Source organism: Pongo pygmaeus, chromosome 3 (assembly GCF_028885625.2).
Source record: "Pongo pygmaeus isolate AG05252 chromosome 3, NHGRI_mPonPyg2-v2.0_pri, whole genome shotgun sequence".
In the NCBI taxonomy this organism is placed as follows: Eukaryota; Metazoa; Chordata; class Mammalia; order Primates; family Hominidae; genus Pongo; species Pongo pygmaeus.
The window spans coordinates 115,106,750-115,131,997 of record NC_072376.2 but is presented as its reverse complement, the minus strand read 5'-3'; the positions used below and the strand labels follow the sequence as shown (position 1 = coordinate 115,131,997).

Sequence of the window (25,248 nt, the reverse complement as noted above, 5' to 3'; positions counted from 1 at the left end):
TTTCTCTCCTCCCCATCCTTCCAATTAAGAATTTCTTGGATAAATAAAATTACTTTCCTTTACCTGTTAGGAACAGCAGAACCATTTCAATTTTCAGTGAACAATGACAAGCTAAGGGAACAATGACAGTTTGTATAGTCATATTCTCTAACTCTAAGTTCCTCCTCCTCTTACAAGTTGATTAAATGCTTAATAAATGGATACTGAATTAGTGAATAAAAAATAAATGATTTGGTGAAATAATGTGACTGTAGTTGAACCTGCTTTATTATTAGTCGTTTACATATCTATATTTCCCAGTAAGTACGAAACTCCTTGATATAGAAACTTTCATTCTACAAGAACATCTAATGCCCATTAAGTTGTTTCATTTGTAAATTATTTTGTGACTGAGGCAGCAATATGTTTTTGAGTACATGAAACCTCTACATGAGAAAGATGTATGAAGACTGGGAATAAATGGATGTATAAAGTTTTTTCTTAGCCAATAAATTTATAAGAAAGTTAACGCCATGTGTTTGTTAGTATCAAGAATTGTTACTTAGTCACAAAATACTAGAGCAATAGAAGTAAACAAAATACCATAATTTATATTTTTTGTGCCAAGCCAGTCAGAAAAAACTCCCAGTTTTTCACTTGAAGTTAATTCTTCAGTCATTATAGTCAGTGTCAATGCTGATAACATGTGTCTTTCAATCCCCTTCTCACAAATATACACATACATAAAGGCACAATATTTATACATATGACACACAGACACGTGTTAAAAAGGTAAGTGCTGGGCCTGGCTTCCCCAATACCTGAGTACCCATTGACCACTGAGCCTCTCTCTCCCTTGTTTTCAAGAGTTATCATTCACCATGCCTTTTTACACCACTGTCTTCCCATAATTTGTCCCTTATCTCTCTGCCCCCAGTACCCCAAATGCACACATTCTGAGAGGTTCGGTGAGCAATAGCCTGCTGCAGGATATAGAGCCACTAGTCTTGTGAGAAAGGCCAGTTATTATAATTCCATTCTCTGAGTCTGTTTGGGTTCACAGGCATTGCACTTTTTACCTACTGAGATTTCTAAGAGATTAAAAGAGATAATGTTATACAAAGCACTTGGCAAGTCTTTGGTGTTTAATAAGTGCAAATTAGTTCTTTATTGCTGCTCCTCATTCCTCATCAAGGTTCTAAAGGATGTGAGGCCATAAGACTGTGGTCTGCTTCTGTGGACTTAAGCCAGCATATTTACCCGCCTAATTACCTTTAATAGGAAAAACATCTTTCATTCCACACTTGGAGCTAAGAGACTTAAAATGCAAATATGACTAGTAGTACCCATACTAAATAATGGGTAAGTTTCACTTGAAAGGTAAAGAATGACATCACAACATTTTGTCTTTTGTTTGGGAATAAGGATAAGAAATTTAACAGGCCTGGGCCTAGAAGATGGATAAGAGAAAAAGGAAGAAATAAAATGCAAGGCTGGCAAAACCAAAGACAGATTTCTTTTTTTTTTTTTTTGAGACAGAGTCTTGCTCTGCTGTCCAGGATGGAGTCCAGTGGCATGATCTCGGCTCACTGCAACCTCCGCCTCCCGGGTTCAAGCGATTCTTGTGCCTCAGCCTCCTGACTAGCTGGGACTACAGGTGTGCACCACCATGCCCAGCTTATTTTTGTATTTTTAGTAGAGATGGGGTTTCACCATATTGGCCAGGCTGGTCTCGAACTCCTGACCTTGTGATCTGCTAGCCTCGGCCTCCCAAAGTGCTGGGATTACAGGCATGAGTCAACGAGCCCAGCCAGATTTCTTTACATCACAACTTTGCTGAGGGCCTGCTCTACTGAGCTTCATCTACTTGCAAAAACAAACCAATAAAAAGACTGAGGCCAAAAGCATGTTACACCCTGAAGGGCACACACACATAGTGAGAACTATTTTGTCCAAGCCTTGAATTACTGACCAAATAATAACTTTTATAAAAAACTAAATTACAATTGTTGACTGGGTTTATCTGCAAAATGATTATCAGTATATGTTTATCATCAGTCAGTCTATGAAACATAGTAGCATATTATGAAATTAAAAGTCTCATATTAACTTAGAGAAAAATATTCTCAAATAAACAAACAGCCTGAACATGGTAAAAGGTATGACCAAACACACCACCAGCGTGTCACGTAGCAGTTCATTCCAAGAGGGCCACACATCTGCTCAGGCCAAGGCCCTAGGGTACTTTCAGGCTCTCTATGGAACATGTACACATTTTCTCATTTAATCTCTAAAGGACCTTATGAAGTATATACTATTAATATTTCTGCATTTTATACATTAAGAGACTGAAGTTTAAAAGTATTGGTTAAACCTATTCAAAGCTACACAGCTAATAACAAAGTCTGGATCCGAATTCATAATCTTAAATAATATACTATATAATCCATACACTCAGTCACTTGTTTGGTTTTTCACTACATCTCCAAAGAGTCAAAATCAACCATTTCTTTCAAAGACTTACTAAAGTTTCAGGAAGTATCCAATTTTTAAAAATCTTTAAGATGATCAAGAAATAATAAGTTTGTTAGCTAATGTTGAAGACATTTCTACTAAATTGAAATGTTAACAAAGTTTTAGTATCTGTCACTTCTATTGCTAGGAGACAAATTTCTATTTAAAAATTTTAATAATCATGTGAACACTTCAGCTTAGGAGCAAAGGCAACCCATACTCATTTAAAGCAATTCCTTGGAAATCGCAGGAAATCAAAATTTCCAGAATTCAAATAGAAGGAGAGCTACCACAAACTTACTTTGACCTGAGGGTAAGACTTCTTGTTCTTTTCGCTAGAGGCACCAGGTAGTCCACCATGAGATGGGCCTTCACATACATAACGGAAACGAAATCCTCTCTGCAAAGGTGAACGTTAAGCCAATTAAGTTTGAGAAATACTTATTAAAAATTACGGCAACAAAGATACATACAAATTTTTCAATCTTATGTCTACTAAATGAGAGAAGAAAAACATGAAACTGTGAAAGAGCGCTCTGTAAATGAGACTCACTTTTCCCGTAATCTTACTATGAAAAATGGTATTAATTGATATTTGTACACTAAGATATGGCTAAAAAGCCAGGTACCTAAGCCCATGGAACCTCTCATGCTATGCATGTGTGGAGAGTAATCTGCTGAAGAGTTTAGGCTTTGGACTCAACATGTTACAGCTTGTTCTAGTCAGAGCTTCCTTGTCTTAAATTGCTGCTGCCAAGCTCTGAACTTTACCATATTAATAAAAGTTATGCTTCCTTGACTCTTACTTAAAGACATTCCTTTATCTACTCTGATTACAGCTGGTTCAGCAGGGACTACAGACGTGTTTATTTAGATATACTGTTTCAGCGTTGTAGAACACACCCTATGCTAGACCCTGCATCTGTTAAGCTTCTCTCAGCATTTCAAAGATTTTTGTTTTTATGATTATTGATATGGTCAAGCTCAAGATTGAATATTAACCTACCAGAATGATTCCAAAACTAGATAGTTCCCTTAAATACTATCTAACCCAGAAATTTTATAGATGTAGTTAATTAATGAAGAGTTAGCTGGAAGCCTTCACTATATAAACTACTGTGGGCTGATAAACACCTAAGAAGTGCCATGTTTTTTCATTTGTACAAAAGGGAAGATTATACCAGACCATCTTTAAGGTCTACTCCAGTTCTAACTTTTTATGATTTATAAAGCTAACTTATTCATATTTGTATACAAAGAATAAAACAAGGATAATTATGACCTCATCATCATATTAAGGGAGGTTTCGCTGTATTTCCTGATTCAACTTTATAATGACGTCAATCAATCTGTGGTAGTGTTAGTAGTTTATAACCACATAGTCGCTTAAGCAGATGATTTTCTTTTTACAGATTCACTTTTTGGTGAAAAGAAAATATGTTAAGATTTTTTAAGGAACATTCTCACCTTTTGTTTCTATTGTGGGACCAACTCTGCATATACAGCACTAGATCATCTGCCCATCAGCTCATCACACCCACTAGTTGCTGGTGGGGGTTCGCTCCCTTACTCATTAAATTGTGGAACCCCAGCAAGCATGCAGATTTTGACAGCTTTGAGCTCATGAACCAATGTAAAATGTGTGCACTACTCAGACTATACTACATTTCATTATGCCAAGTAGGGTCTTGCAGTCTCTGAGCAGTCCAGGTGCCTTGAACTGATTTAAATCTCTGGGAAGCATCTGGAACTGTTCCTATATTATCCAAAAACTTCCTGATTTCCAAAGATCAGTCCTCAAACACATTTACCAGATAAGTAAGGCCTAAAGTAAATTCCCTAGTCTGGGAAATTTCCTTAATGCACACAAATGTCTGAAGTTTATGATCAACTCATCACAGTGAGACCTAAAACAACTCCTTGGGAGATCCCAGATCTAAACACAAGGGAAGCCTTTGGAGATGAAGTTTCAGAGGTAATTCCTTTGTTTTGATTCTCACACAATTCATATTTAAAAATAATTTACAGTTTCAGCCCTATGCCTTTTGTAAGCAAACACTGTTGGTTTTTAAAATAATTAAATGAAATTTCTAAACCCATGAAAAAAACAACACATGTATAATAGCCTCCAGAATTAGCTAACCATAAGAATAGAGATTTACTTGACTACTAATTTAAACACAACTTGAGTTTTTGAACAGTATTAGTTAATTAACACTGATTAATATGCAACAGAACTGGATGTTCTAAAAATCAGTAGTCTATGCTATGACTCATCTCCGTCAGAGCTGGGGAAAATCTGTGGCTAAGAGGTCCCAAAGAAAAAAGAATTTTTAAAAAACAAAACCACACACACACAATTCATTATCTTTAATCATAAAATTCCTTTGGGACAGTTGGAAAAATATAGACACGTATGTGTTTGTATCTTATTGGGAGTGGTGTCAAATAGACTATAAATACTTAATAGATATTTTTCATGGTTACATAAGAGTATCTAAATCCTCAGAAGTTTTTAACCTGAGGATGAAAATTTACAACTGTTTTCAGGAAGATGTCGTCAAATACATTGTCTGGATGCATTTCTGATTCTAAATTTCTGAGATTAAAATTTTGCCTTTAATCCACATTCACTCATCTCAGTAACTCCATTTGCTTAAAATGAGTCATCAACCTCAAAGGCAAAGCTACATCCATTCAGTCAGAAAGTCTGACTTGAATACAACCTTCTTACTTTCACTGAATTCAGATATCAAAATAGCATCACTTTGGTAAACACATTGTTTTACTCACATAAGCTTTTATATGAATTAAATTTTGAATTTTGGAACTACATTAACCCTTCAGGTAAATCATAAATGCCAATTTTTCCTTATGACTGTTGGGTCCATAATAAGGAATTACATTTAAAAATTCTTATTGTAGTGCTATGCTTATGAAAATGATATTGGAAAAAATACTTTGGCATATGCAGACAAATTTTAGTTGATTTCTGTTTCATAGACTACCTAAATCTTAAAAGCTGGGAAATTTTCCAGGATGCCAGAGCCCACAGAATTTTAAGGGATAAAATTTCACTGGGAATTGATGACCTTCTCTGAGAAATAACTGCTAAAAAGAGTTGAACATGGAGGTAAAGCAACGGAGTGTTACTGGCAGCCTGAGGAGTCAGGAGGTGACACCTGCAAGAACTAGAACCATGCCCCAAAGTTTCATGTGGCATTCTTGCCCCCACAGCAAAAACTTTCATCTAATTTCAACCTTATAAGGATAGCCTGTTCAGCAATCATTAAGACATTTATATCAAATGCTGACCAACTATAATACATATATAATGTCATGATTCTGGAAACCACAACGCAGTGGATGCTTTATTTAAGCTTGTGACCTAGTTAGCATGTGTTAAATGTTACAAAATGCAAAAGTGTTTCACTCACCTGAGCTAATGAAAAGAATACTTAGAAAATGTATTGGGTAATACAGCTGCAAGAGGACAGGTATCCATATCCTCAGTCACATACAAATGTGATTAGTTTATCCATCCAAAGATTTACTGACTGTCCTCATTCTGTGGGGAACTACACCATTATTCCCATTCCCTAATAACTGAAACCTCCTATAGGCAGACATTAAAGATTGCCTTTCTTTCTCTTTCACAGCATTGGTCCCATCCAATTTTCTATAAATATCCACAGAGTTAGATACAGTGAGGAGGCCATTTCAGTTCTGAGCTATCCTCTACAGACTCTAGTGGTAAGGAGAAGCACCTGATAAAATGTTCCTCTTCTGACTCCAAAGAGGCTGACACCAGAGGGAAGAGAATTCAATAGTTCATTCTAACATTTTACTTCCCACTGGTACTTTCAGTATGTTAGGTTACATGTTCCAAAGGCAGCACAGAAAAGGCTGGGACTACCAAAGGAAGGAGGAAGGCTAAGAGGTACTACATGTGCAAGGATAATAGATGGATGTCGCTCAGTGCATGTGAACTGTATGCATATGTATTTCCTTATAAATGAAAATGAATGGAAATCACCTCTGCCTTTCCTGGGAGTGGCTGGTAAGTTAAGCTGGTAGAGACAGCAGAATACTGTAATTAACTGTAATTCTAATACTGTAATTAACTGCAGTTTTACAGAACTACATACTGAGGCTCAGGACAGTGTGAACAATGACTAAGAGAAATGTAAAGTGAATGAATAAAGCTGTTACATAATTTGTCAGGTTGTTGATCTTTCAAAGATAAGCTACTTCCTTCATAGAACAAATTTACTATTCTTCAGTGCTTATGATCTCAATATTAGACACTGGAATCTAACATTTAAAGTCCCATCCCTTTAATCTTACCTGTTTAGGTTGCTCTAATATTTGAAGGTATGGGCCATCTGCTAAAAACAAAAACAACAAACAGAAACCAAAAGAAACTGTGAGGCTTCTCAAATTTGGTATAAAATGTAAAGCAAGTCAAAAACTGAAATTATGTTTTTATGTAGAAATTTCAAATCAATTTTTGGTTAAAATTCCACAAGGATATAATTTCTCTTCCTTGTCTGAAATATTAAATTAACCCTTATTTTAACAATAGTTTTACAAGTTTAGCGAACCACGATAAATAAATGTTTGTTGAAAGGTGATGGCAGATTTCCTAACCCAATAAAAGGCATATGGCCGGCAAGAATTGATGTCAACAGCCTTCATAATCTTGTCTCCTAACAAAGTATTTTAAAATGACAAATACCAATTAAAAGCAGCAACCACTTCTGGGCACTATGACATTTTCTTTGGCCTTCACATCATTAGACACTGACTTTCATTCCTCAAAGAGAGTGTGCTTAATGTGAAATTAAAAGATACTGATCTAGCAACCTGTATGTATACGTCTGATAGACAGATAATGATCTCAGGCTCTCTTTTTTTCCTTACACTAGGTTTTCTGTTCCTTTCTTTACTTGAAGGGAAAGTACTCCCTTCATTCCTTAACTGGTTAGTTTGTTTCCCCTTTCCTCCCCGACACTCCCAATGTAATTTGGTCTATCAGACATGGTAAAATTTTCATATTAATCCATAACTTTTGATGTTTATAAGCAATTTTGAATATTGTGCTGTCATATAAACTGTGTTCTAAAACAGCTCAGGCATTTTATAAAATACTGAAAATAATTTAATTGAAGATAGGTACATGCAAATTAATTATTGTAAAAACACAAAGAAAACTAGAGGCTTAATCCATACCCTAATGGTATCTGACTCGAAAATTCAAAGGAAAATCAGAATCTCTGACAACATAAGTACAAACTGTTCAATATGAAAAAGTCCTTAAGCTTCCCAGCTGATTTTTATGTCAATAGTACAATAACCCATAGCTTTGCAATAAATAAAGGCATATGGTGGGTCTCATTTATTTGAATGTAAATTAAGATGTTTGGTGCTAAAAATATTTTAGCAGAATGCTTCTATGTCCATTTTAATCTTCACTTTCTCTCAGGAAGAAGCTCAAGACCTCTTATTTTACATAAATTTATGACGAGATAAATCTTCAGGTTGAAATTAAAAATAAACTATAACACAAAAGAGAATTTTCTAAAAATTTTTTTAATTTTTTTTGAGACAGAGTCTCACTCTGTCACCCAGGCTGGAGTGCCATGGCACAATCTCGGCTCACCACAATCTCTACCTCCTGGGTTCAAGCAATTCTCTGCCTCAGCCTCCCGAGGAGCTGGAATTACAGGCGCCCACCACCATGCCCAGCTAATTTTTGTATTTTTTTAGTAGCGACGGGGTTTCACCATCTTGGCCAGGCTGGTCTTGAACTCCTGACCTTGTGATCCACCTGCCTTGGCCTCCCAAAGTGCTGGGATTACAGGCGTGAGCCACCTCACCCGGCCAGAGAATTTATTTTTATCTTTTCAATATTATGATAAATCAGGATAAGGCTAGAGAACTGGAGAAAACAAGGGTATAATTACTTCCTGTTATTATTCAAGAAATTTACAAGGAAGCGAGTTGAAAAATGAATGCATCTGAAATGAAGCATACACAAGAAAAAAAAAGGGGGAGTCACTGGTCAATGTATTAAATTACCATCTTTTGTCTGTATGAAATTCACCCCTGGACATTTTAAATTACTTTTAGAAACATAATCATAATTTAAAAATTCCCCCACCAAATGGCTAGAATTTAATTTTGGATAAGGAAATAAAATTGATTAGAAATAGAAATATTTTCACACTAAGATACAGCCTGTATGACAACGTAACCCTTATAAAAACATTCCCTGTTAAAATGGTGAAAGAACATATCAAGACAGTCCTCTAACAGAGCAATATTTGGATGTCATGAAAAATACACAGGAGTTGGAAGCATGTTTACATTAAACTTCAAGTCTCTCACTTTTTATTAACTCTGCTAAAAACTGCAAATTTGCTATTATTTTTCCTGTAGGATTTAATTTCCTTTAAATATGTGAAAATTCATATAAAATAGAGCCATTTTTCCTCTTTCAGGCAACACACTAAAAGTTAAATCAACTAGAAAATTAGATTTGATATGCATGTATTTGTTGTTTTAAGGCCAACATTCTTTTGGCCACATTTCTGTGCCATGAAGAGGACATTCCACCGTGCAGAGAAATTTAACTTTAGACCTAAGAGTTATGTCGCATCCCACAGTCTTCAACAAGTACTAGATCTACTAAAGGTTTTAGATTTCAAAAAATCTAGAAGACTAAAATAATCCATTTTAGAATTACAAGTTAATATTGGTTTAGATAATCAACCTCTTTACCTCTTTAAAAATTTGAATACAACATCCTATATATCTTGGACAATAAAAATTGTACTATGACACTGCAATGAAGAGGGAAAAACATACAGGTAAAAATGATGGGGTAACAACAACTAACAAATTAGATTTTTAGGTGTAATTTGAATAGTTTTTCTAATATTATGGCAAAATAATTTCTACAACATAAAGCTGTGACCACAGAATATTTACTGAGATGGTTATTTTGATAATCTTATTTTCATGCCCATAAATCTAAAGGAAAAAAATTAAGAAAACATCTGCCTCAGGATACTGTTTGGTATTCACAAGACATGAAGTGAAAATGTGTGTATTTCCTGTGGAGAGAACCAAGTTCTTATATTTTCAGTAATACATTAATACTAAGAAAAATACTTTGAACTCTAGAATTAAAAAGTTCCCAAGAAACACACACACTACCAACACATTTACTTGTTCACAGGAAGCTGACCTAGAGCTCAAATTGGACAGCACTTCCCAAGATCTCAGACATGGCAGCCTAAAAATAATGTTTTGTAGGGGTAAAGACAGAAAAACCTCTGGAATACACCTTTACTAGTGAAGGTGAAAGTATAGTAGATCTACTTTTTTCCCTCTCATGAACTCCTAGAAATACTAAAGATATAAATGCAGAAAAAGTTTTCTGATCTAAAACAAATGAAAAGTAAATACTGTAGTAACCATGATAATTTTAAATGAGAATAATACAAATTGGATGAAGTCTCCCAATGAAGACAAGCAAGTCCCTGGTAAATAAAAGAGCTGATGCCCACTTCAGTGATTACCAAACTCTGTTTTACACATAACTTCCATAATTCACTCACACTGCTTTTGAACATCTGTTAAGTCCCACTGGTGACGGGTGAAGTGAGGAGAGAAACAACATAAAAAGAGCCATCACACCAAGCTTACATACAAATAAATCACTTTTTTTAAGAAACAGTGTTTTTTTTTTATTACTCTTATGAAATTAAACAGTTGCCAATCGGCACAATTAATACAGTCATGTTAGAAGGAAAGATTATGAGTTTTATCCAACTTGTCAGAGTGCAAAGTTATAAGCTTTTATAAAGATGATTTTTCTAATGAGATGATTTTTACAATTTCTGTACACTTTAATTCCCCAGTGACTGGCACACTGGTAGTACACAACAGGCCCTCTTAAATGTTTGAAACAGAAATGAAGAGTGGAGACTGCCTCATGTGAATCTGGGAGAAAGGACTTAAAAGGAATAGAGAGATAATAAAGAAAATCCTTATATTGAGTAAAGAAATTCCTTCTGAGTAGTCCTAGCAGATATGAAATGCAGTAAACCATACAAGGGGTAATTGAGATGAAATATTTTTGTGCAAATATATTTCAAGAAAGTATATTAAAAGATTGGTTTTTAAAACAAATCACCATTTCCTTTCTAGGTACACAACTGAGTTTCTAGGACAGACTATTAACAAATCCTGCATTTTAACTAAGACTGAAAGCAGAACAACAGGGTAACAGGGATAAGTTTTCTTACCTGTTGGCAGTGCCATCTGTGGTTGAAATACTTCTGGATTAAATATTGTATGAGTCAAAGAAGGATCCAAATGAAACATCTGTAAAGAAGAACATTTAAATGTTTCAATCATTACTTTTCCTATATTATATGAAAAATTTGAAGTTGGGACACCTAAAACGTAATAATAGGAATGAAACTAAAGCCAAAAACAAAAATCTGAAAATATTTTAAATCAGCGTTTTAAAAGATCTTCATGAGACCTAGGTAGTTCTCATGTGTACAAAACTTTATATAGGGTTGGACAACGTTTATGTAACAAAGGAATTTGAGAAGCATAACTTGGGTATAAAGTCCCCAGAAGCAGAGACCTAGTCTAGCTTGCTTACTGGTATATCTTCAGGGCCAAGTACATGCTTATCACAGAACAGATACTTAAATAGTTGTTGAATGAATGATTTGAAGCTTGTATTCTCTTAGAAGTATAAACAAAAGAATATAATCCTAGAAATCAGTATTTCCTCTATGGTGGTAAATATACCCCTCATCTAGCTATCCAATGTCAAGGCCTGAAAGAATGCTAGAGAGCACCTCTGAGACTATTTACAGAATAACTGAAAATATAACTGACAGTACAAGGAGTAGACAACTAAGCAGTGAGCTCACTCATTTCTTTTACCTTCACTTTCCTAGCATAACACAAAATACCTGGAATTTAGTGGGTGTGTTAAGCTGAATAACGACCCCCTAAACATGTCTGCATCCTAATCCTCAGAAACTGTGAGTGCTACCTTATATGACAAAAGGAACTTCACGTATGTCATTAAGGTAATGATATTAAGATGAAGGCAGTGTCTTGAATTGTCCAGGTGGGCCTGATGAGAGGGGTTCAGGAAATCACACTGAACAGTAGGAGGTATGACAATGGAAGCAAGAGGCTGGAGTGATGAGAGGGTGCACAGGGAAAGCAGGCAGCCACTAGAAGCTCAAAAGGCAAAGAGATGACAGCCTCAAGAAGGAAAGCAGCCCTGCCAACACCTTGATTCTAGATTTCTGAGCTCCTGACTCAGAAGTATAAATTTGTGTTGTTTTAAGCCCCAAGTATGTGGTAATTTGTTAGGGCAGCAACAGAGTGGGCATGCAGAATATTTTGAAGAAAGTACATTTTATCTTAATAAATTACTATTCATTACTTATCAAAAAAATTTGTAACCGCTGGCTCATTTAGGATTTTAAAACCGTATTTCTGAGCTTGCTATTTATTTTAGCCTAAAGAAGTTATATGTTTGAAATGTCTGTGGACAGCATGGAAACCAGCCATATTTTACTTTTTATGAGAGACTAGTAAGTGTGCTGAACTAGCTTTTTGTTTCTTCTAGTTGCCAGTATTACAGTTTGTCTCCTGTCCTTAGTAGTAAATTATTGAAAGTTCGGGGTACTGAAGATCTTCGTATGCCTAGTTAAATTAAGAGTAAGAAAAACGTCATTTAAATAAAGAGTACTTCAGATCCATTTGAGAGATGCAAATTTTCAACTGAGGAACAAAGAATGCGCTTCACTTCAATGCTTATAAGATTAAAAGCTCATTGATGCTATTCATTGTTTGCTGAAAAGGAAATACAGGAATGAAAAACCATGTTCCGCAAAAATGGGCCTCATTTCATACAGGATTTTAACAGTCTCAGAGCAAACGTGATAACCTAGCAGGAAAACTCTTTCCTGTGGTGGCTAAATGACTGGCGAGTGGGCAAAAGGGCTCACCTTAGGAGAGAGACATACTCTCCACTTCAGACTAAGAGAGAAGTTGTGTTGTGCTGCAACTTGCATTGTTTATTAGGTCAGGGTGGAGAGCAAATTCCAGACTCCACTAAAACACTGAGGACATGCAAACTTTAGGAAATATAAACCACCAAGCTCAAGCCAAGAAAGAAAAAAACCTCAAGACCTCTTGCCTCAAAAATGGAAATGTCAGAACATGCCCCACCCCTGTTATTGATGATCGCAAAGATGCCCACATAAGAAAAACTTTCAAAATGAATGTTTTCAGCAGGTTTTACTCTTCTGTGGCATAAAGAATCATCTCTTGTTGATGAAAGGATGGTTTAAAATCAAGCAGAAACAATCCGCATGCTGGTTAGTTCGCCCTTAATTGTTAGACAAAGCACATTAAAAGCGAAAGGTAAAACAAACGGTTTTGATAATACAATTAGCCAAATGTCTTTGCTGCAATAAAAGAAAATGTTCCTAGATTTATCCTAAATCACCATTTTAAAAATAAAATTAGAAAGGAGCAGCTTAATGCGAAAAGCAATGCAGTCATTCTTTCTAAATCCATCAGAATACTACCCGAAGTAATAAATGCTATATATGTCTATTTTATTTACAGAAATGATACCAGAGCCTTTAAAACGTATTCCACTTCTGGTTTTATTTTTCTGGCTGATTATTTGCACTTGTAATTTCAGAAATCCACTATTTTAAATGATTGCCACTAAAATTTAAATGTGACCAGGCTATCCTGGCACCTAATGTTCCTTCACCTTTTCTAGTCTAGCAAACTACATCTTTCAAAACTCAGCTTACGAAGACTTCCTTCGGAAAGTCCTCCGTAACTCTGCTCTTCCTCCAAGGTAGCACCTAGTGATGCTGCTTAACATTTCTATCCCACTCTGCGCAGACTACTACTACAGCATATATCACCATAGGAAAACAATGTCTCTGTTCTTCCTATTAAAATAGTAGGTTCCTGAAATTAGAGTGTATATATCACTTATTTTTTTCCCCACTAAGCCAATGTTCTGGCACATAGTAATACCTCAATAAATAGCTGCTGAATGAACAAATCTCCATGTTTTAAATACTTCTTGGAATCATTACATAAATAATTTAATATTGCCATTATAATTGCTCCAGAGTCTGAAAATTGCTTTCAAATGATTATGTATATACATATACATACATACATATATACATATATACACACACACACATACGAGAAAGAGAGCAAAGAGAAAAGCAAAAATGTTGGTTTTAAGAACCAATGTAGATTTGTTAGACTATTCCAACATTTCTATTTATTTTTTCCAACATTTTTCAAAATAAAATATAGGAGAAAAAGAAAAAAGGACACTGCTATCCTTTCATAACTACTAATATAATGATAGGAACAGTTTTATGCTTCCAAAGCACATTCATTGAATATTTTTGACTCATCCCTGTTAGTGTGGTGCTAGCATTTCTATTTTACAAATGAGAAAAGTGAGGATTACGGGGACTAAGTGATTCTTCAAGTCTGAGGAGCTGATCTGTAGTAGTCAGTACTTATATAAAGATCTTCAAATTCTGAGTTCAAAGATCTTTTCACTACAACAATCTGTCTCCTTACTAGATGAGTTTTAAATAAATTTTTTTTGGTATAAATTGATGGGGTACAAGTGCAATTTTGTTACATGCATAGATTGTATAGTAGTCAAAACAGGGTTTTTAGGGTATCCATCACTCAAATAACATACATTGTACCCATTAAGTAACTTCTTATCATCCACCCCCATCCCACTGCCCTCCCATCCCTCACCTTTCTGAATCTCCATGGTCTGTCATTCCACTCTCTACATCCATGTGTACACATTAAATAAATATGTCAAGGGGCTGTAGTGGGTTAAACTGTGTTCCCTCCCAAAAAGACACCTTTAACTCCTAATCCCCGGTACCTGTGAATGTGACTTTATTTGGAAATAGGGTCTTTGCAGATATAAGCAAATTAAGATGAGGTCATATTGGATAAGGGTGTACCCTAAATCCAGTGATGCCTTTGGAAGAAAAAAAGAGGAGATTTAGGTTTAGAGACACAGTAGAGACACACAGGGAAGAAGCACACGTGACAACGGAGGAAGAGATTGGAGCGATAAAGCTACAAGCCAAGGATTCCCAGCAACCAACCAGAAGCTAGGGGAGAAGTATGGAACAGATTCTTCCTGAGAGCCTCTAGAAGGAACCAACCCTGCCAACACCTTGATTTCACACTTCTAGCCCCCAGAACTGTGAAATAATGTATTTTGTTGTTTTAAGCCATCAGGTTTGTGGTGATGTTATGGTAGCTCTAGAAAGCTAATACAATAGCTATCCTGTAGCATATACAATTTTTGCGCAACAATATGTGTGAAAGCAGGGTGTAAGTTACTCATTTCACATGACATATCCTCTCCAACTTCACGTGAAAGGACAGAGAAACTGAAATTTTTAAAAAAATTTACTAACTTTAGAATTTTCCTAATGCTAACTTACTAATGTTGCCTTTGCATATTTTGAAATATGAATATATTTAAATAAAGTTATCAGTGAGATTATGACACTTACTTGTTCAGGCCTTCCCAAATATGGATCATCTTCTGCCATTCTGAAGCTGTGTATTAAAACAAAACAAAACAAAACTGTAACACTAGAATAAACTTTAAAAATTCTATCACCATGGAATTCATGCAGGAATAAACTGTATTATACCAGTAAGACCAAATATAATCCTTTTTTGAACACCACAGGAGGAGGACATGATGTAGTTCCTCTTTGGTATCTAAATCTAACAGCAAGGAGATTGCATAATCTAGGAATTACCACTTATGTATGATTCAATACCCTCGTGTTAAGCTCGCCACAGTGTCCTGAGTTTGGTACAAATGATCTTTATGCTTTGTATAAAAAATCATACACACTGGGATTCTTAGAAGCCATTTCTTTTTATCACCCTCTGAACTTCAAGGATTTACAGTCTTAGTTCCTTAAGTATATTGTTTTCTAACCCTTCATAAACCTTGTGATGGTCCCAGAACTGTCTCAAAGTTTTATACAAGGTTGAGAAGCTCAAAAGGGACTGATCAGTACTCTGCATAACACAAAGGGTGGACTGCTATAGTGTACCAGGCTCTGTCCTCTAGTGCAGGGGTCCCCAAACCCTGGGCCATGGATAAGGCAGCACAAAAAGAGGTGAGCAGTAGGCAAGCCAGCCAAGCTTCATCTGTATATACAGCTGCTCCCCATCGCTTGCATTACTGCCTGAGCTCCGCGTCCTGTCAGATCAGCAGTGGTATTAGATTCTCATAGGAGTGTAAACCCTATCGTGAACTGTGCATGCAAGGGATCTAGGTTGCCCGCTCCTTATGAGAATCTAATGCCTGATGATCACTGTCACTGTCTCCCGATGGGTCACTGTCTCCCATCACTCCCAGATGGGACTGTCTAATTGCGGGAAAAGAAGCTCAGGGCTCCTACTGATTCTACATTATGGTGAGTTGTATAATTATTTAATTACATATTACAACATTAATAATAATAGAAATAAAGTGTACAATATATGTAATGTGCTTGAATCATCACGAAATCACCCCCAGCCTCCAGTCTGTGGAAACACTGTCTTCCACAAAACTGGTCCCTGATGCCAAAAAGGTTGGGGACTGCTGCTCTAGCGTGTTCCACAGAAGCAAGCCATGTTTCTGCCATTGTCAAGCTGGTACAGAAACTCTGTAATATTAAAAGTGCAATAAAAATACAAAAATAAAAGCCCTTATCATCAAGGCTATATAGGTCTCAGATTTAATCAACTCCAGCTAAACATTAATATACTGTAGTCCCTAGCAATCTTCTATTACCCAGAGGCCCTGATAGAAGCAAGGAAACACATGGTCAGATAAAGATAGTATCTAAAATCACATATCATTTGAGATTTACTTCCTTGAAAAAATGTCCTTATTATTATTCAAATAAAGGTTAATTTTATTTAAATTTATTTAGATCAAATTTTAGATATGTGACATGAAAAATGAGAAAATTAAAGAAACACAAGGCTGAGGGTAAATATTAATTCCTGGGGTAATTTTTCTTTTTTTCTTTTTCATAAAGTCTATTAAGCAGTCATGAGTACTTAGGACTGCAGATGAGAATGTCAGCTATCCATCAAAATGTGTTGTCTCCTTTTCCATAGCATTAGTATTGTAGCTGGAAATGTGACTGCTTACCTAGTGTATACCCCACACTTCGTTGGAGTTAGAGATGGCCATCTGATCAAATGCTCACCAGTGCAATGTCAGAACTCTTGCGTACCACTTCCAGGTCTGGGCTCAAGGCCCTTGACATGCTTCCTCCATAAAAACTCAGACATGGAGAAGACCTGGCTTCTACCAAAAACATGATGATTAATAGCCTAGGGGATGGCAGATAAATGAGAGGGAAGGAATGAGGATCCCTGAACAATGCCATGAGACAGATCTGCTCTGACCATCCAGGCTGCTCATGCTGGTGGTGGTGACAGAAATAAATAAACTTTGTTCTTTAACCCAAATGCACTGTCAGGTCTCTTTGTTCAAATAGTTTAGCCCTCACTGTAATGAATATATCACGTAACACTCCAATAAGCACAAAGCCCTCCAAAAAAGAATCTGATTTTCAAAGAAATCCTCTCCTGCTGGAGCACTGTGTAAGTGAGGAAGAGTGAAAAAGCTGATGAGCATTCTAGGGGGATGCAGAGCAGTGTACAACTTTAAGAAAAGGGCAGTTTTGAGTCCTTCAGAACATGAAGTTCATGCAGATTTGCAGGGAAACTCTTGCCTAAAACAAGAAAGTATTGATTGAAGACATACAGACAGCCACAATTAAACAAATCTCAATTAAGACAAGCAGTTAAAAAACGGAAATTTGACCTGATACAGTAAAGAGGGTAAGTCACTTGAAATTTAAGAGTTCTATCATGCTGGCTGTGTGATCTTGGATATTAACTAAACTCACTGTGGCCTTTGTTTCTTCATCTGTAAAAATGATAGATTCTGATGGAATGGACTTTTGAAAAGAATATAACCTTGTTGAGCTCAGAATATGTTAATTAGCAAATAAATGCCTATTCAAAGAACATATCCCCTAAGTCTTAACATTTTTTGGTAAACTTGGATTTTTACACGTATTTATAAGTACATATTTATATTAAAGAATCATTAGCATAGTTTTCAGTTATAAGAAGAATACTAGTAAAAAAATTACACTTAAATACAGTACTGAATACCAGCTAGAGCAATCAATGTCAAAATCCCTATCCTTAGAATACCACAGAAGCTCAAACTTCCAAGAAAAACATTAAAACCATCTTTGCCTTTAAGCTTTCTGTCAATCTAGACTGATCTCCTGAACCTTCATAAATAATATCAGCCTATGATCCTCAAAAACAGAGGTGAGGCTGTTGACGTGTTAATTATACTGATTATATACATTTAAACCTGTGGATGGTTTTCCAGACTTCTGAATGTAAACAGTTAACATAAAGCAGTCCTCACTCTAATTTTTAAAATTCAAACTAAACCTACTTTATTAGAACTGATGCATGATCACTACTATAGCTAAAACCTTAATGAAAATCTGTCAATTGCAGGCACCAAACTGCCAAATTAAACATGATCTTCCCCTTCAATATCCTCCCCATGATTTATACACCAATTCTTGCCAAAGGATCACAGTTTTAAAAGTCTAACAGCAGTCCAAGGCTCACTTGGGTGATAGTTAAAATTTGAACTTTTACAGCCTTTGCAATACAGTTCACTGTAAAGAGCTGAGGTAACAGTAACGCTATGGTGATGTCAATGTTAATTCACAATTTAAAAATGAAATGTCAAAAGAAACCAAGAATCATTTGGAAAGGATGAATCACTAAGTAATATTTGCATTAATTGTAAAAGCAGGTTTTACTTCTAAAATGTTGAAATACCAACTAAGCCTCTGGAACTAAAGGATTAGAAAAGACCAGGGAAAACCCCTTCTACCTCCCTGTTCCCCCAGCCCTTCCCGTCACTTTCCCTTGTTCAATTCTTTGCTTTTGAGGAAGGACCTTGAAGCCAAAAGGGCGATAGTAAGTTTCCAGGGGAGAAGATGGGACTAATTTCTGCATCTCTTTTCCCAATAGTGAGGTTTCTAGGAAGATTTTCACACCACGGAAAAAGAAATAGAAAGTGTAGCTAGCTAGCAACAAATAAAATAGCCAGTGAATTGCTTGTTTTTTTTCACATGAAAAACATAATGTTACAACTAGCTTAGTTCTGAACATGTGATGAGTTCTATAAAATGCCTAATGGGTTATTTTCTGAACCTGTGTGACAATGCCCCCACTAACACCAAAGTGTAGCACATGAGCTTCTTGGTGAAGGCTGTAGGACTGAGTGGATTAACTTGAAAGCCACAGAATTGAGCCATTAAGGATGGAGTTGGGGGCATGCCTGTCCTTGTAACTGGGGAAACTTTAGGATCAGAGATGTTCACACTTTTGCCCATGACCCAGTGTAAGAAAATGTATTCCTTCTATAGGATTTCATTTTAAAAAATAAAACCTTTTCGAACTCATTAAAATGATTTGCAGTTTGAAAATATAAAATTTTAGGTGCCATCTAGAGAGTACAGTTGGGAATCAGAGAGAAGTGTCTCTACTTTCAAGATTATATTCAGCCACAACAGATACCACTTAGGTGTGATTTTAATACCTCATCTTGGATAGCAATGAGGATGAAACTACAAGAAAAGGGGTGGCTTTTCATCATTTCTCTGCTGGCTAATAAACTGATAAAGAATGTGAGGAAGCCTTTTCCACAGAGGAATTTTCTGGAGGAAACAAAATACTTTGCATAAAATGTGAAACACTCAAATGAGAATATCTTTTGATTCTGCAATTCTACCTCAGGAATTTGTACTTAAAAATTATCTGAGCAAGTGTGTAAAAAAATAAGTACAAGGATATTCACTGCAGCAAGTAACTGGAAATAATCTGTATGTCCTTTGATAACAGATTGTTTAATTATAATTATCCACATTTATAAGTTAAATATGCAACTGTTAAAAATAATAATACAGTATACAATATAATCTGTATACAGTAACTGGAAACTTATTACTAAGTTATATGTTTCTATATTGTAATTTTCTAACTGAATTATGTAATTAGAAATATATATTTAAATAGGAAAAAGGAGAAATTTAAATCTCTCTTGAATTTAAGGTCTAACTCTGACATCTTTAACAATTAATGACATACAGTGAATAAAACATGATAAATGAGCCAAAAACTTCTAAGCACTACTAAAATCTTCATAAGAAATACAATAGAAAAATTTCAACTTTAAAAGAGCTGTTGTTGATTGACAACTTTCTGATATTGGCTTAGTGGTGATGAAAGAAAAGTTGACGATGGCTTAGTTACTTTTTTGTTTTTTGAAGAGCTGATTTCTGAAAGTTTTTAAAAAGGAATCAATTTGGTGCGCTACAACATTTAGATTTGTATAAACTAACTTTCCATGTTTTAAAGCTCCTCCTTCCATTTCCACATCCTTGTTTCATTTGGGTGCAATGTGATCAATTAACATGTAGAAATAGCTACCTGATATACACAAATACATTGTGTTTGGAGCTGGTAAAGATAAGGTCCCTGTTTACAGTGGAATGTCAATCCAACAGGGATGGCAGATACATATACAACATTCAGGTAGTGAGTTCATATAAAGCTTATTAACACCGAGTATAATACACAGCAAATGTTAACCATTTTATTAGATGGCATAATAAGCAATATTTTTGTGGTAAATTATAGGAAGAGGAATATAGAGAGCAAAAGCTTTAGACATTCTGAAAAGACTCAAGTATTTTGTTTCCCATTCTACACTTATGGGTACACTGACAATTCCCTTTCTAAGGTGGCTGGCTACGTGTCACTGCTAGATAAACTGTTTGCATTTTGCTCCCAGGGGTCATTTGGCAATGTTTGAAGACATTTTTGCCTGTCACAGCTGGATAGGTGGTCCTACTGGCATCTAGTGTATAGAGGCTACAGATGCTGCTACACATCCTATACTGCACAGAATGGCCCCTCACAATAAAGCATTATGCAACCCTAAATATCAATAACGCTGAGCATGAGAAACCCTAATGAACATCATCCATCATGACAGTGCTTTGGTTCTCCATAAACTTTACTGACTACCTCATGGGTAAAGAACTGTAGCTAGAACTTCACATATTTCTCTTAATTCTCACACCAATCCTGAGAACCAATGTCCCAGATAAGACACTGAAGCTGAAAGAGAGTAAGTAATTTGCTTAGGTTCATATAGTAATGCTAGCTAATCTGACTCCACAGTCTCTGGTTCTTTCAGTTGTTTAGGAGGCAGAAGTGGTTTTCCTCTTTGGCATATAAGATTATTTATTTTAATATAGTATCTTTGCTTCAGGTCTCTCAAGTGTTCTGGTTAGAGCTAGTCTACCCAAAGCACAGCCTGAAAAGCAGAATAGGATTCTGACAATACACAAAATGAGTTATTCACAAGGCAATCACCTATGAAGATAAAAATACCAAACAATGTTAACTCAAGTGATAGTTCTTTTTTTTAAAAAAATATTTTCTTTAGTCTATCTCAAAAGATAGAAGGAGAATAAAGAGATTCTCCCTGAACCATGTCTATACTCACTGATGGTATGATAAAAGTATATATATACTTATAATATTATATATAATTATATACATATACTTACATATTAAAACTATATATTTTATATATATACCTAATATATATAACATATAAGTATTTTATATAATATATAATATACTTATATATGAAAATTATATATGTATATACTTATATATTAAATTATATCAAATGTATATAATATATATAATTTAAAACTACAGTATATTGAAATGCTACCTGAATGTTTTCCTTCCTTCATTAATTTAGTCATTCACCTAAAAATATTTATGCCTACTATGTCAACAACACCAAAGTGCAAAAGAGTGATGCAGTTCCTGTACTCACAGAGCTTACAGTTGTGGTAGATTGAAATCAATGACCACACATTTTTTTATATGCCACTCAACAAGAGGAAACATCTACTTCTCTGTGCTTTGAGTCTTGGCGGACCTATGGACATACTCTGACCAACAGGAAGAGGTAGAAGTACAAGTTCTAAACCCAGCTTTTAAGAGGCCTTGCAATGATCATTCTTGCTTTCTTGGAACATTGTTACCATGCAAACAAGCCTGCAGCAGCCACTGGAAAATCAAAGACCATGTGGAACAGAGAGAGGCAGTCCTAGCTGAGGCTCCCTAGCACCAGCTGAGTAGCCAAAACAACGTCAGACAAACAGCAGTAGGGCACCAGCTGAGTAGCTACAAACAGTACCAGTCAAGTAGCCAAAAGACCTCAGAGATTAGCCAAAGCAGGCCAGGCCAGATGAACTAGGCAGCCCACAGAATTGGAAGAAGTAATCAGTATCTTTTAATTTACTTTGTGGTGATTCTTTTTTTTTTTTTTGATGCAACAAAAGCAAACTAATTCAACAGTTTAGGAAGTAGGAAGGCAAATAGGCAAAAACAATGCAATATAATATGTGTCATGGGAAATGGAGCATATGTGGGGTATGGGTTAATTATCTTGGTAATTCAGTAATCACACTTTGTTAGAGTTCTAGTCAGAGCCCACTTTGTACTCATTTTTTTACTCTATTGGTTTACTCAATTTCCAACTGAACAAAAGAGGCAAGTACAGTAGCCAAAACACTGTGGTGTATACAGAAAATTAAAACTGTTAAAACTTTCAGAGTGCAAATATTATAAATCACTGGTAGCTTTAAGCAGTGATACCTTTAAAACAAGTTAATGTTTTAAATCCCTTCACCTCTCTATCTAAAAGCAATTTCATCATTCGTGCTGCAATGAGCCCCATTCTTGACTTTCCAATTTCTGCCAATATATCATTCTCCCACATATCTAGTCAATAACCAATTTCTGCTGATTATTTTCTTCATGTTGTTTCTTGGATCTGCCCCTTCTTTCCAACATCCTAGGAGAGACCTTTATTGCTTCACCTCTGAATGACAGTAATAGGCTCTGCACTGTTCTCCCTCACTGCAGGGTTTCTTCCTCTTTAAGAATCTTTCACATTATTGCCATATTACTTATAAGATAAAGTCCAAAGACTTCAACCACTCAGCACATTACATTATTATATTAAATCATATTATAAGCATCAACTACGACTATGTCCCAACCAAAACCCTCTATGACAGACAGATTAATCATTCAAAATACCTTGCTCATTTCCATCTTGTACATTTGTTCACAATATGCCCTGCATCCTGAAATGCCATCTTTTCTACCTCAATAGCATCCAATCTTCAAGGCTCTAGTTAAATCCAATTTCTGCCAAGAAATCCTATATTTTTCCTGTAACCTATAGCTCTGTAGTCACATAATACCTATAACACTTATATATACTGGTGATTTAACACTAGACAGCATAGTTTTACTGCAATCTAACTTTACCTATATATTTATCATCTTCTCAAATGGATGGAAGTTCCTAAAAAGTAGAGATGGGAGTTTTACTTTTTTGTATTGGCAAATTGGAAAACATTTTTTTGTTTTTTTTTTGTTTTTTAATTAATACTGCATTAATTTTAAGAAGCACTGCAATTTCAAGTTTGTCAGAATGTCAAATTCTGGTTTCAGTTATCACAGATTAACAGTTATCCGAACCTCCCTCCTTGCTATACTCAACTGTGAAACCCTACAAAATACCTAAAGATGTAATTTAAGACATTGGACATCATAGGGCTATACATTATAAGGTGATTTAGGTAAACTCTAAATTCGCCCTCACTTTTTGACTGAGGACACTTTCCAAATCATGACACAGGGAGAGCCCAAAGACAGAACAGCAATGGGCAGAATCTCACAAAGGAAGGCTTTACACAAAAAGCAAGAGCCTCAGAAATCTACATAGGGGTCATCTCTGGTCACTGGCCAAATACTAAGCTGTGATAGTGTAGGACAAGACCCTGCAAAACCTAATAGAAAACAATTTCTGGGCATCTAAGAGCTAAATGGAAATTCCAGACATCATATAGTGCTGAGAGACACTGAAGTTGTAATAATCCAGGGTGGAAAGACATCACTGAACATTGTGAGCATTCAGTTGTGATTTCAGAAAGACCACACGATGGGTGTTAGAAACATCCTAAAATAAGGGCTACTCTAAACCTATCTTAATAAAACTAGGTGACCCACCAGTAAATTCACTGCCTGTTACAACAAAACTCAACACGTTTTAAAGGAAGACAAAAAACCCAAACTCTCCACAATGTACAATAAAACATAATGAAGCCTGCAAAGAAATAGGAAAATAAGACTGAGAAAAAAATGACACAAATGACAAAAATAGCTAATAGCATATGGTCAATAATGTAAAGGAAAAGATGAACATAATGAGAGAACAGATAGGCAATATCAGCAAAGAAATGCACACCTTTCTTTTAAAAAAAGAATGGAAATTTTAGAACTGAAATGAAATTTCACTAGATGGACTTAGCATATTTAACATTGTAGAAGAAAGTACCAATAAACTAGAAGAAAGGTCAATAAAAACTATCCAAACTGAATTACAGAGAAAAAAAGGCAGAAAGAAGTGAACACAGTTTCAGTGACCTACAGGACAATATTAAACAGTCTTACATATTTGTAACATAGAATCCCAGAAACAGAAAAAAGACAGAAAAAAAAATTCAAAAAAATAACAGTTGAGAATTTTTATAAATTTGATTTTTAAAAAATCAACCCACAGATCCAAGAATCTCAAAGATCTCTGTGCTGGATAAAGACAAATAAAACCATGGTTTAGGCATATTACAGCGAAACTGTTAAAAACTAGTGCTAGAGAAAAAAAAATCCCAAAACAGCAAAGGACAAGAAAGGACATATTATATATGGGGGAACAACTGATAAGCATGATAAGCATGATGTTTCTTATGATCATTAGATACAGTACAAGCTAGAAGGCAATGTAAAGTCACCTTTACAGTGATAAAAGAAAAAAAAAGATTGGTCCAGAATATTCAGCAAATATATCTTTTAAAAATAAAGGTGAAATTGACATTTTCAAGTAAACAAGAGCTAAGAGTATTCATCACCAGCAGACTTGCTAAAAGACATGCTAAAAAAAGTTCTTCATGCTGAAGGGAAATGATAGACACTTGGACCTGTATGAAAGAATAAAAAGCATCAATAATGATAAATATGTGAGTAAGCATAAGACTTTTATTTCTTCTTTCTTAATTTCCTAAATAGACGATTGACTGTTCACAGCAAAACAAGACAATATATTTTGGAGTTTATAACATATAAAGAAGTAAAATGTATAACAATAATAGCACAGAAGGACAAACAGAAGTATAACATTGTCAAGTTCTTACATTAATTAATTAGAGACTCAAAGATGCATATTGTAATAAACAAATACTTTTCTAAAGTGGTAAAGTAACCACTTTAGAAAATAACCAATGAAAGAGATAAAATGGAATTTAAAACGCTGAACTTGATTTATTCAAAGGATGGCAGGAAAGGAGAAAAAAAAGAATAAAGAACAGATAGCACAAATAGATAATTAATTACCAA

General features: G+C 35.3%; 1 protein-coding gene across 4 annotated transcripts in view; it reads right to left on the bottom strand.

Moving 5' to 3' along the window:
* NFKB1 (nuclear factor kappa B subunit 1) overlaps positions 1 to 25,248 on the bottom strand; it is a 115,712-nt gene that overhangs the window by 76,683 nt on the left and 13,781 nt on the right. For 2 of the 4 annotated variants that reach the window (XM_054484536.2, XM_054484538.2), the window contains 4 exons: positions 15,144 to 15,189; positions 10,809 to 10,887; positions 6,841 to 6,881; positions 2,795 to 2,893 (listed from right to left, as the gene is read on the bottom strand). In XM_054484536.2, coding sequence (XP_054340511.1) covers positions 2,795 to 2,893; positions 6,841 to 6,881; positions 10,809 to 10,887; positions 15,144 to 15,189 — 265 coding nt within the window. The remainder of the gene's footprint in view (positions 1 to 2,794; positions 2,894 to 6,840; positions 6,882 to 10,808; positions 10,888 to 15,143; positions 15,190 to 25,248) is intronic. The other 2 variants (XM_054484537.2, XM_063663931.1) reach the window with 1 other exon arrangement.